This window comes from Lepus europaeus, chromosome 21, assembly GCF_033115175.1.
Source record: "Lepus europaeus isolate LE1 chromosome 21, mLepTim1.pri, whole genome shotgun sequence".
Lineage (NCBI taxonomy): Eukaryota > Metazoa > Chordata > Mammalia > Lagomorpha > Leporidae > Lepus > Lepus europaeus.
This window is the reverse complement of record NC_084847.1, coordinates 9,448,118-9,460,153: the sequence shown is the minus strand read 5'-3', so window position 1 is coordinate 9,460,153 and position 12,036 is coordinate 9,448,118. Positions and strand designations below refer to the sequence as shown.

Sequence of the window (12,036 nt, the reverse complement as noted above, 5' to 3'; positions counted from 1 at the left end):
GCCTGGGAGCCCCTCTCTCCCAAAATGCTGTGTCCAGAAGCAGCTGTGTCCTTAGGGAAGGCACACATGTAGGAGCCACCGCGGTCGCAGGACATGCACAGGGCCTTGTCTGCAGCTCGGTGGGGGAGTCCTTTGCCAAGGCAGCATCTTCCTTTTCTTGGTCATCAGCGATGGTCCGACTCCTGAGAGCTGAGGTCGGGGCAGGGTGTGTCAGCAGACTCTGACCTCTGACTCCTCCCCCTGTCTCCCCAGGAAGGACCTCAGTGTGAAGTACCCTGAAGACCTCCCCATCACCCTCCCAAATCTGCTGAGGTTCATCTTGCACCACTCGGCCCCCGCTTCCTCCAGCCAGGACGTGGCCAGCCCTCCTACCAAGGACTGTATCCAGAACGAGGCAGCCCTACAGCAGGGGCACATCTCCCAGCTGCAGAGAGAGATCCAGAAGCTGAGGGCGGAAATCGGCAGCCTCCAGCGGGCGCAGGTGCAGGTGGAGGTGCAGCTGTCGCGCGCCCGCCGGGACGCACACCGGCTGCAGCGGGAGCAGCAGGCCCTGGAGCAGCAGCACCGCGTGCTCCGGCAGCACGGCCAGCAGCTGCAGGCCCTGCACGAGCGGAAGAGCCGCGAGCTGGCCGCGCTGGCCCGGCAGCTCCAGGAGCTGGCCGACGCCTCGGAGACGCTCCTGGCCGAGAACGCGTGGCTCAAGGTCCTGGTGGCCACCATGGAGAGGAAGCTGGAGGGCAAGGACAGGGCGGATGGCGCGGCGGCCCTGCGACAGGAAGGCCCTGACCCTGCCCAGCCCGCAGGCGCCCCTCCACCTTCCAACGTCAGCTCCGCGCTGGCATCCGAAAGGAGTCACGAGAACAGGACAGAGGAACTTTTTTAAATGATATGAAGAAATCAGAGGTGAAAACTGAACATTGGGAATATATTTATGCAAATTTCACTGAAATTTATTGTAAATAAAGATTTTCTCAGTGGTCTGCAAAATCAGACTGAATGCCGTGTAGCTTGTTCCACGGGGCGCCGTCCCGCCCCCTGACCGCAGACGCAGGGGCACGGTGCCCTGCGGGGTCTGTCCGTGGAGCGGCTGTCCGCTCCCGCCTCGCCCCCACCGCTGCCTCTGTGGACAGGAAGCGTGAGGTTAACTTCTTGACAAGTCAGAAAACGCGAACTCAACAGCTGGGCTGTGTGAGAATTCAGAGGTCGGGACGTGCGTGTGGCTCTGGTGTCTGTTAAGTAGCTGTTGATAAACACAAACAGTGCATGCTGCAGCTGGCCCACGGCCCTCCCACCAGGGCCCTGGCTCGCCTGATCCACACCCAGCGCCGCCACCACGCTCCTAGGAGCTCCATGCAAGTGCCAAGGATGTTCCCGGCAACCAGGGAGGGCGCTAAGAAACCTCCACAGCGAGACTGACGACAAAGCGGCCTTTAATCATTCCAGAATTGGATTTACTGGGCGGTGGTCAGTGCCAGGGTCAGGCTCGGGGCCCCGAACGTGCCGTCCCCGAGCCCAAGCGGCAGCAGCCTCGGCTGCGGTGAGCAGAGGTAGCGAGCCCGAAGTCGTGAAACCCAAGGGGGACGGATCAAACCAACACCCAGGCCTCTGCTGATCGCAAGGCCATCTTCCAGTTGGCATCCTGGGAACTGTTCTCCCTCCTAGGCCCCCACCCCACCACGTGATCTGCCCACCCAGCCTGCAGGGCCTCTCCCCCAGGGTTCCCAGGAAGCCCACCTGTGGCATCTCCTCACTACCCCCAGCTCTGACAGCCTCACCAGCCACTGGCTCTTGCTTCAAGTCCACTATAGGTGTCCGCCGCTGAGCAGTTCCTGCAGCTCCCCCTTGGGGTTCTGGAAAGTAGAGTTAGGTTGACATGGTTCCTAGCAGAGGCCTGGGTAAGGGCCCGAGATGGGGCCACCTGACCAGGAGGCCAGAGTGCTGGGCTCCCTGCCCACACCGCTTGCAGGTGGCTCAAGGCCAAGGGCCAGCGTCCCACGGTGAGGCCGGGCCCGCCATGCCAGGCTGGTCTGCGGCTTATTATTCTATGGGGACGCCAATTGCAAGGTCACGGCGACAGCCGAGACCGTGCTTACAGCGGTGGGACTCAGAGTCGAAGGGTGAGCTCACCGAAGTGCACACGAGGGGCCACCAACCCGTGTGGGGACCATCCACGCGCCACGCATAGGCTGGCAGGGACAGTCTGGTGGCTCCTGAGAACATGCACACAGAAATGAGCTGCCTTCAGTGCCAGACTAGGGGGTGGGAGAGCGTCAGCCTGCTACAGAGAACCCCTGGGGAAGTGCCGTCCCAGCCCAGCAGGTGGGCAGGAAGCTGACTTGGGAAGGGAAGAGGAGAGAAGCTCACAGACCCTCCCCGCCCCTCCAGCGCAGAAGATACTCAGTACAAACGCAGAAAACAAAATTTCCCTCTCTGCGGGCCGCTTGGGTTTCAGACTTGGAGCAGTGGCCCGGGGCCCTGGGGCTGTATGAGGGCCGGGGTGACGGCAGCGAAGCCGGCGCTAAGCGGCACACGGCACGCTCAAGACCGCAGGGGCAGAGACCGCTCTGCTACTGGGGTGCCTGGAGCCCTCGGGACTCCCTGTCCGTCACCGGCTCCCAGGCGGCTGCGTAGCTTCCTTGCGGTAACTCCACCATAACAGGAACTGCTCCGTAGCAACAGAGGAGGGGGCGTGTGCGGTCCCATCATCCCTTCCTAACCAAGCAGGGGTCGCCAGAGCTGCCCAGCTGGTCACGTCCCCTACACACACGCGGGGTACACCTCAGGGCCCCCTCCCCACCTCCCCGCCAAGCGCAACCCAGGCCTGGGCGGGCCTGACTCCTCACTGCCGCAGTCCTCATCAAACCCGTCCCGCGTGCTCCGTGTGGAATTTGGAAAGCAGCAGCGAGGCTGAAGCACGGGCTTGGGGGGCGGGGGGGAGGGCTATGTACAGTTCACAGGTTGGTTAGTTCACGCGTTACAGTAGTAGCTCCGTCAGAAACAGGCTCAGCTCAACATTCAAGTAACAAAAGCGCTACGGGGCTGTGAGCCCCAGCAAGGTCAGGCCTGCCCACTGCCTGCAATGGGCAGCCCCGCCTGGAGGCTGACGGGAGCCCAGGACGGCTGGGCCCCGCGAGTCAGTGCATGCGATGACCAAGCCCACGGAGGCCATGCCAGCAGGTGTCAACCCTTGCGCTCAGCCGGCGGCACGTCCATGTGGTTCCGCCCCTTCCGGCGCCCCTTGCCGGGCTGCAAACTGGACCAGGAGCCTCTCATCGTCAGTCAGCCGTGCACTTCCGGGCCGTTGGGGGTCATCAGCTTGGCCTTTCTCTCCACGCACTGTCCCTTCGCAGAGTACTGCACCAGCAGGAAGGGCTCCTTGGTCTCGCCATCCCCCACGATGCTCTCCTCATCCTCGGACTGGCTGATGCGCTGCAGACGCAGGTAGCACCAGCAGCCCAGGATCAGGGCCCCCAGGGCGGCGATGGCGATGAGGATGACGATGACAGTGACCACGCCCGTGGTGGGGCTGTGGTCCATTATAGACATGGTCAGTGCTTGGGGGCTTCCCCGGCAGGAAGCTCGTGGGGACGGCCGGCTCAGCGAGGCTGGGTCTCAGGCTGGACACGAGAGTCCTGGAAGATAAAGCAACATGAGGCTACCCCAGGGACTCGGCTGAGGGCTGGGGGGGAGGGGGGGGCGGAGGAGGGTCACGGACTTGGGCTGGCACTCCACAGGGGCCCGTCTGTGACAGCTCTCAAAGCCCACAGTGCCAGCCTCGCTGGCGAGACGCGGGCTGGCTCTGCTGTTTCTCTTTGTCCGCTGGTGAGCACCACGGTCTTGTTTGCATTTACTACCTAAGCACTTCTGCTGCCAGGCGCGCAAGTCACCCTCGCAGCCATGGGAGGGCAGCTGCAGGAGCCTGGGGCGCTGTGCCGCTGGTCTAAGGCACGGGTGGGGTGCTTTTTTTTCTGCCAGGGGCCATTTGGATATTTACAGCATCAGTCACTGGGCCACGCAAAACCGTCGACTTAAAAATGAGCCTGCTACAGGTCTACCGAATTCTGAGTCTCACCTGCAGTTGCCTTGGCAGGGCCCGTGGCCCGCGGGCTGAATGCGCCCCAGCCCTGCTGGTTCAGGTGCAGGCTCTAGAAGCCCGGCCCTGACCTGAGAGGTGTTCAGGAGCCACTCAGGGACTGAGAGGAGCCAGTGGCTTCCTGGTGGCCAGAGAGGAGGGACTTGGAAGCAAGGACGTGACATCAGCCCCTGCGGGAAGCAGGCCATGGACAGGATAGCAGTGCCCGAGAGCTGGGAATGCAATGGAGCCTGGGCGGGGGTGCAAGGTGGCCTCAGGGCAGACTGCGGCCACGGCCACAGCCATGGCCGCCGTAGCAATGTGAAGGTGGAAGGGAGATCCACCATTCCTGCCCCTGCCGGCTCAGAGCTGTGTCTAGGGCGGGATCCACAACGTAAGCATCAGTCCAGCAACTCGCTGGCCACCACAAAGGCAGGACGGGACATCAGGGCGCTGCCAACTGGGCGGGGCAGGAGAGGGCCAGGGCAGCCGGGCTGCTGGGGAGGAGTGTTGCTGGTGGGCGCAGGGGCTGCTCAGACCCTCTGCAAGCGCGAGGAGCTGCGGCATCGGCCAATTCAGGTGCGGACGAGAAGGGAGCCCCCCAGGGCTAAGCCGTGCCAGGAACTCAGGGACGGGGCCGCCTCCTGCAGCCACACACCCCAGACAGTGCCCTCCACCTTGCCACCTCCAGACCCGCTTCAGTGCCCAGGGCTGATGGGGACAGGAGCAAGGCTGTGGGCCACCCGTGAGGAGCAAGGAGCCCCGACACCAGCCTCCCCAGCAGCCCTCCAGGGCTCACTGTGGGCGATACCCACGGAGGCTAAGGCTTTGCCGCTGGTGCCACCCACGGCTGCTGGAGCTGGCAGGCCCCCTGGGCGTCCCTGCACCTCCTCCCCCCGCACACCCAGTGACTTATCAAGAAGGCGGGGGCGCGCTGTGGCGCAGTGGGTAAAGCTGCTGCCTGCAGTGCCAGCATCCCATATGGGCACCGGTTCGAGTCCCGGCTGCCCCACCTCCCTGCTAATGGCCTGGAAAAAACAGAAGCAGATGGCCCAAGTGCTGGGGCCCCTGCACCCATGTGGGAGACCCGGATGAAGCTCTTGGCCCTCGGCTTCACTCTGGCCCAGACCTAGCCGTTGTGCCCATTTGGGGAGTGAACGAGCAGATGGAAGGTCTCTTTCTCGCTCCGTGTCTCTCCCTCTCCCTAACTTTCAAATAATAAATAAATCTTAAAATAAATAAATAAAAGGGTCAGGCCCGGCAGGCCACACTCAGGAGGGGCACGATGAGGTCACTGCTTTCTCCCTCCGTTTAACACTGACAGCGCAGGCAGGCACTGGACCAAGGCTCTCCCCCGGCCATGGGGCTGAACCTGCCGCGTCCTTGAGCAAGGCCAGCCTGCCTTAGAAACGACCCTCACTCGACCGGGGTTCTGAGGCCGGGCTCGCCTGAAGGCAGCGCCCGACGCTGTCCGGGGGCCAGGCGGTGCTGCCCACCTCGGAAGGGAGGCCCTGGCAGGAGGGGGCCGGACCCTCGGTCTGCGGCTTGGTTTCCCCCTGCAGGGACCAAGCTGCAGGTCCCACTCCACAGGCCCCCTGTCCCCCTGGGCAGGCCCACTGCGCCGCACGCCGTGTCCCCCTCCACTGACCAGGCAGTTCACAACCCTGGGGGTCTCTGAGCCCATGCCTAGAGCCATGTGTGGTGGGGAGGGGGGATGGGCAGCACAGTGTGCTGGGATCGGCCTGGGTCTGCAGCTCCGGCTCCTGGAACACGAACGGCCATCTGACCAGGTCAGCACGTGGGGTGCTCCTGCTCACTCCCTGCCCCCGCCTCAGTGCACGGCCTCACGGGACAGGGGCTTCCCCCTCCAGGGAACTGTCTCACTGTTCCCACCTCCTGCAGGGAGAACCCCGCCCTGTCCCTTGACCTCAGCTCACTGCTCGGCCTGCTGGGGCGCCTGCCCTCCCACCTGCCCTCCCATGGGGCTCTGGACAGGAAGACAAGGCAGTATCAATTCGGAAGGGGAAGTGTGTGTGTGTTGGGGGCTGGGGGCGTTTCGGGGGCAGGAAGTGGGAAATTTGAACAATGGCACTGGAGGGAGGGGCAGCCGGGGGCCAAAGCCAGCTGCGAGCCCAGGAGGGACCCACAGATCCAGGGGGAAGCCTGTGGTCCCGGGGCAATGCGGAGACTGTGGGAGCTGTGATGGCCGCACAACCCTGTCTGTGGCTCCCAGGCAGGCAGGGGCACCAGGCCCCGGCCCGAGGCGCCCCCTCCATCCGTGTGTGGGCACGTTTGTTCCTTCTTTCACCCTGCAACTACCTCCTGAGAACTGATCTTTAAAAACTTCTGCTCCTGTCACTCCCTGGCCTCGGGAGAAGAGCCAAGTTCCTCTCTGGCTTCCGCACACCCGGCCTTGCAAAGCCGGCTCCGCCTTGGGCCCCTGCGCTGCGCCCCTGCCTGCAGGGTCCTCCCTGGCTCTTTCCCATTCACACCTGTCAGAAGGCGCCTCTTACAGGCTGCCCTCCCAACTTGACTCCCTGCAGTCCCCTCCCAGCACACACACACGGTGCCTTTCCCCGGCTGCCGTCTCCCTCCTGCAGTGGACGCCGAGTCCACAGGAGGTGGGCACCGTCCCCCTGCCCTGGCCGGCACACAGTAGGTTTGCAAGTCGGGGTACGGCGTTGAAGCAGAGGACACCCTCCTCGCACAGGGATCCCAATCAGGGGTCCCCACGCCCACTCTGCAGACTCCAGAGAGCCAGGGGCCGGCAGGAGGTCTGGCAGCGGGCCAAGTTCGGGTGCCAGTGGACAGTGGGAGGCCTCAGCCCACGGAAGGGCAGCTGTGTGCACGGACGCCAGGGGCAGGGCAGAGCCACAGAGCCTGAAGGCGGCTGAGGGCAGCCCCTTTGCCCGGCTGGCCCTTTCCTGGGACCCCCTCGAAGCCCCCAGGACGGCCCATGGGCCACGTGGCCCGCGCCTCCGGGCTGTCAGGGCCACTTCACCCACGAGCACACAGCTGCCCCAGCCGCTCCACTTCGCAGAAGGGGAAACGGAGGCAAAGAGCAGGAGACTGGAACCCAGAAGCAGGGCCCCACCCAGCAGAGCGGCCTTCGAGGGGCAGGGGCAGGGCGGACCCCAGCCAGGGGCACCTGCTCTGCAGCACCCGCTCACGGGCTCCCTCTGCAGGACAAAGCCTGGCGTTCAAAGCCAAGGCCACCGGATCCCCGGAAACCTCGATAACCTCCACGCTACCTGTCCCCTCCCGCTCCGCAAGGCCGACCCCTGGGTCCCAGCAGTACCCCGGACAGCACCAGAGATTGGCTGGAGCACAGGGCAGGCCGTGTCCCCTGGGGTGACAGCAGCAATGCAGAGCAGCCCCAGAGAGCACCGGCCGGCCCCGGCCCCAAGCCGCTCGACCGCCACCCCAGTCGCAGCGGTCTCTCTGTTCTCTGCCCGTGTCTCCCCCACTCGGGGAGGCCAATGAGAGCCCAGAGCAGCCAGGGGGAACTGCATGTGACCCCGAGCCCAGCACTGCCCACCAGCGGGCCCCTGCCTTCCTGCAGGCCTGCGTCCCACCTGGGCCGGGGGCCCGGTCCCTCTGCCTAGTCTTGGGATCTCGCAACTAAGTCTTCACCCACTGCACATGTTGGAGGCCGGGTGGGCACAGCCAGCAGCTGGGTGGCCCGAGTCCTCTCCCTCCTGAGCCCTGCACACGCTCTGGGTGACGTCGGGACCCCACCAAGCTGCTCCGGGCTGGCCTCAGTTTCTCAGTGTGGAACCCCCGGCCTCACCTGCCACCTTATGGGGTGGGTGAGTGAGCACAAGGGCCCGGGGCCTCCAAGTTCGCATGTCGCCAGCCATGCCTCCGTGGGCTGACACTGGAGGGCAGTGGGTGCTCAGGACCAGAAAGACACAGAGCGTGGGCCCAGGCCCGGTGTCACAAACAGCCCCTTCCCCAGGGACTCGCTGCCTCCTCTCCTCCTCCTCGTCACTGACCCGGGCACATCACCAGATTGCTGGGCTCAGCGGGGCGCCAGCCTGCCAGCCCCACCTCAGCCTCCAGCTCCCAGGGCTCAACAAGGAAGCCAGGAGACTTGCTGGCTCTCTGGGGACCACACACCTCCAGAACTGTCCCCAGGAGCCATGCCCCTGGCGCCCTAACAAGCCACCTGCCAAGGCTGCCAACCAACCAGGCTCTGCCTCTCCAGGGGTCCCAGTTCACAAACCAGAGCGTCTCCTGCCCAGGTCCCTTAGGAAAACAGGGCTGCGGGGAGCCCAGGGCTCCGCGGGTCACAGCCAGGACGCAGGTGGAAGATCTGCTCTGTGCCGCACCGGCTCTGTAGCACTGGGCACAAGGACACATCACGCGCAGCCGCGGCCGTCCACGAGCCAGGACCAGGAGCAGGGGGGGCCCAGGACAGCCCCGTGGCTCTCGGGCCGGTGCTGGTTCACCCCTGCCCCTCGCGGAGGAAACCCCAGGTTTCCCGCAGCAGAAGAGGAAGCTGGAGCCCGCAGACCTCAGGGACTGTCCCAAGGTCAGCCAGGGGCTCCTGTGGCCTGGGCCCCAGTCCCGTGCCCCCACCCTGTGAATCACCTGCCGCCTGAGGGCCAAACAACTCTGGGAATAACAGTGGATGCTGGAGAAAAGTTGGCGCAGTCGCCGTGTGCCAGCACTAACGCCTTGGGCAGATGTCTCCTCTCCACGTCCAAACCACCCCGCGGGTGGCAGACGGAGGCGCTCAGGCTCAGAGAAGTCAAGTCAGCTACCCAAGGTCACACAGCTCAAAAGTAGGTGCGCACAGACCCAATCACCCGGGCGGCCTGCAGCGAAACTCCAGCTCCCAGTTGTGACCCTAAACTGTCACAGTCCGCACCCACCCACCCCCAGCTCCTCGCCCCGGTGCCCGAGGGGCCTGGGACCAGCTGATGACAAGCACCCAGATGCCAGCGAGCGCGGGCGGCGAGCAGGCTGGGTGCCAGGCGCTCCACGCACCCTCTCATTAACCCTGGCGGGGCCGCCGGCGTCCCCGAGCCACACGGAGCAGCAAGCCCGGTGCCAGGGACGCAGGGGCTCGGCCCGGGGGCGACAGCTGGGGAGGGGACGACAGCTGGAGGCGGCTGGAGCCGGCCCGCCTTGGGGCGGGGGTCGGCGGCCACGAGACCCAGTCCTGCCCACGCCACGCCGTCACCGCCGACGGAGTCGCGCCCGCCTCAGTTTCCCCACCCGCGCGTCGCCCGGACCCCTGACTCCCGCCCCCAACCCTGGAATCCGCCTGACTGCGCTGGGGGCTGCCAGGACCCAAGCCTTGGACGCAATTTTTGAAAAGCCTCGAAGTGTCCCAGGGAGCCCCGGCGGCCGGCCCGGGCCGCGGAGCCGCGGAGCCGCGGGCCTGGGCGGGGGGCGTGCACTGGGGGGCCGGAGCCCCGCTCCCCGCGAGGCGGCCTCCGCCCCCCGCCGCCTCCTTTGTCCGGATCTCTCCGCAGCGCAGCGGACAAAGAGCCCCCGCCGCGGGCGCGGCCCCCGGAACAGACAGACCCGCCCTCCCGCCAGCCGCGCCCCCGCCCGGGCCGCCCCTCCCTCGCCGCGAAGACCCCCTCCCACCCAGGCCCGGGGCACCGCCGCCCCGCGCGCGCCCCCACCCCGTCCGGGGCCGCCCCTTCGCCTCCCTCAAGCCCCCGCCCGGCGGACCGCGCAGCCTGCCCGGCCCCGCTCACCATGGCGCAGCCCGCCGCCCCGGCCCGGTCGCCCCGCAGCAGCCCCGCGGGCCCGGCTCCGCCCGCCAGCCCGCCAGCCCGGTCCGGCCGCCGCGCACCGTCGGGACGCAGGAACCCCGCTCTGCGGCGGGCGGGGCGCCTCAGGCTCCGCCCCGGACGGGGGCGGGGACCTCCGGCGTGGCCAATAGGCGCCTGCGCTGGGACGGCGGGGCGGGCCGGGCCGGGGCGGAGTCACGTGCGCTCGGGGCCGGGGCCGGGGCGGCCGGCGCGGGCGGACGGGCGGGACGGCGCGCGGGGCGGGGGGCGCTGGTGGGTCGGGGCCGCGCGGTCAGCGCCGAGCCTCCGCCAGCCTCACCCCAGCCCCACGGGCTGTCCTCTTCCCGCGCGCTTACCGACGGGGAAACTGAGGCGCCCGGCAGGTGAGAGCTTGGGACTGGAGCCAGCTGGTGGTTTGCTCATTCCTTAGGGGTCTCAACCCCCGGCCCCGTGCCTGCTGCCCCAGAGGCCTCAGCGCAGCGGGAGCCAGAGAGTTCCGCCCCCTTGGCAGTGTGTCGTCCTGCTTCTTTTGACCATAGCCCGGTGGTCAGGCCCAGCCCTGTCCTGCCAGTGAGCACGCTTAGCTCAAGACCCCCACGGAGCTAGCCCACCTTACCGCTGCGAGGTGTGGAGGGATCCCAGGCTTTGGTTCCAGGCCTGCGCCCCCGGCCGGGAGAGGCCCCAGTTAGTGTGGGCATAGCAGCTGGTCGCTGCGAGTGGACGCTCGCCGTGGCCAGTGAGGCCCGTTCGAGGGGTGGGTGCTGCAAGGCCAGTGAGCCCAGAGGGGCTGGTGGACCTGGGGCTCCTGGGAGCTGGACGGCTTGTCCGCCGGTAGCTTCTTTGCCTGTCTCTGGCAGAAGCCTGCAGGCCAGGGTGTCGGGCATCCCTCGCTCCCTCCTGCACGGCCTGGGCTCTCCTCCCGAGCCGTCAGAGCACCAGGCTGTTCCTGCCCCAGTGCCTTTGCCCGTGCCACTTTGTCCGGCTGGACACTTCTCCACTTCACTGATCTCGGCTTGAATGGCCCTTCCTTGGCAGGGGCTTTCCTAACCCCCCCCCCCGCCCCACCTCCCCATCTCTCCTGCCCCTTGTGAAATTAGACATGTGGGGGGCAGAGCAAGGGAGGGCCTTGGGAGTGGGGGGCAGTGATGAGCTTTTCCTGTTTCTCCCAGGGTTCAGTCTGCTCCATTCTCTGTCTTTTCTGCAGAGGAGCGCCAGGCACACAGTAGGCGCTGAATAAATGCGTGTTGAGTGAATGATCAGACTGTAGCACTCCAGGGCCAGCCCAGCGGCACCTGAGCCGGGGGGCCAGGCCTAGGAGGTGAGCAGGGTTTGAGCAAGAATGAGAGCTGCCCCGCCCTCTGGCTGGCTGCCCCGCCCTCTGGCTGCCCATCACACCTGGGAGTCCAGAGTGGCAGGAAACAGGTTCTTCCCACAAAGCCAGTTCCAGCGGCCTTTGCGGTCCCAGCCTCCAGCCAGCAAAAGCCTCATTAGTGGTAAGAGCTGGGCAGGGCAGGCTTGGAACCCCAGAGCCAGAGCTGGCGACGCGATGCCAGGGCGGGCAGGGACACTTGGGGGAAAGATTCTCGGGAGAAAGTGGTGATGGAAGTTGGCGGACTGCCCGGGTTCGAGTCCAGCTGTTTTTGCTGTGTGGCCTTGGAAAAGCAGCCTGACCTCTCTGTGCTGTTTTCTCTGAAAAGCGGGGACGGCAGTGCCATAGACCACGTGGTTGTGAGCACACCGAGTGCTTGGCACGGAGGATGGCCTCCTGGCCACTCGCTGGTGCCGTCAGTGCTCGGGTTGAACGGGCCGGGCGGTGAACTTGAACTTCCCCGGCCCGTTGCTGCACCTCCCAGAGCCTAGGGTGCCTCGTCTTCACGGTGGGTCTCATGAAGCCCACCTCGGGGGTGGGCTGAGAATGGGGGACCTGCAGCAGCCCTCTGAGCCCCTCTTGTCTAGAATGTTCCAGTAATGCTAAGTTACTGTGAATAGTACCGGTGGCATTCGCTGGGAACTGGCAGTGTGCTAGCACACTACAGACATTTCACACCTCTTCTACGGAAGAGAAGCCGAGGCACCCCAGGGTGCGTGTGCACCCGGGGAGGGTGCCATAGAGCAGGCCCTGGCTGTGGGTCTGCATGTCTCACGAGCGCCCCAGGCAGGGCCAGGGTGGGGCAGTGTTCCCCACACTTACAACAGCGAGGACCCGAGTCGTTT

General features: G+C 66.0%; 2 protein-coding genes across 3 annotated transcripts in view; one reads left to right on the top strand and one right to left on the bottom strand.

Annotated features, from left to right (window-relative positions):
- TXNDC11 (thioredoxin domain containing 11) overlaps positions 1-966 on the top strand; it is a 70,700-nt gene extending 69,734 nt beyond the window's left edge. The window contains exon 7 of one of the 2 annotated variants that reach the window (XM_062180937.1): positions 253-966. In XM_062180937.1, coding sequence (XP_062036921.1) covers positions 253-883 — 631 coding nt within the window. In that variant the 3' untranslated portion in view covers positions 884-966. The remainder of the gene's footprint in view (positions 1-252) is intronic. The other variant, XM_062180936.1, reaches the window with a different exon arrangement.
- Positions 950-9,853, bottom strand: SNN (stannin). The gene is made up of 2 exons (XM_062180940.1): positions 9,787-9,853; positions 950-3,632 (listed from the first exon to the last, which is right to left on the bottom strand). Exon 2 carries the CDS (start codon positions 3,544-3,546, stop codon positions 3,280-3,282), a length of 267 nt encoding a protein of 88 aa, XP_062036924.1. The 5' UTR covers positions 3,547-3,632; positions 9,787-9,853; the 3' UTR covers positions 950-3,279.
- Positions 9,854-12,036: the final 2,183 nt, after the last annotated feature.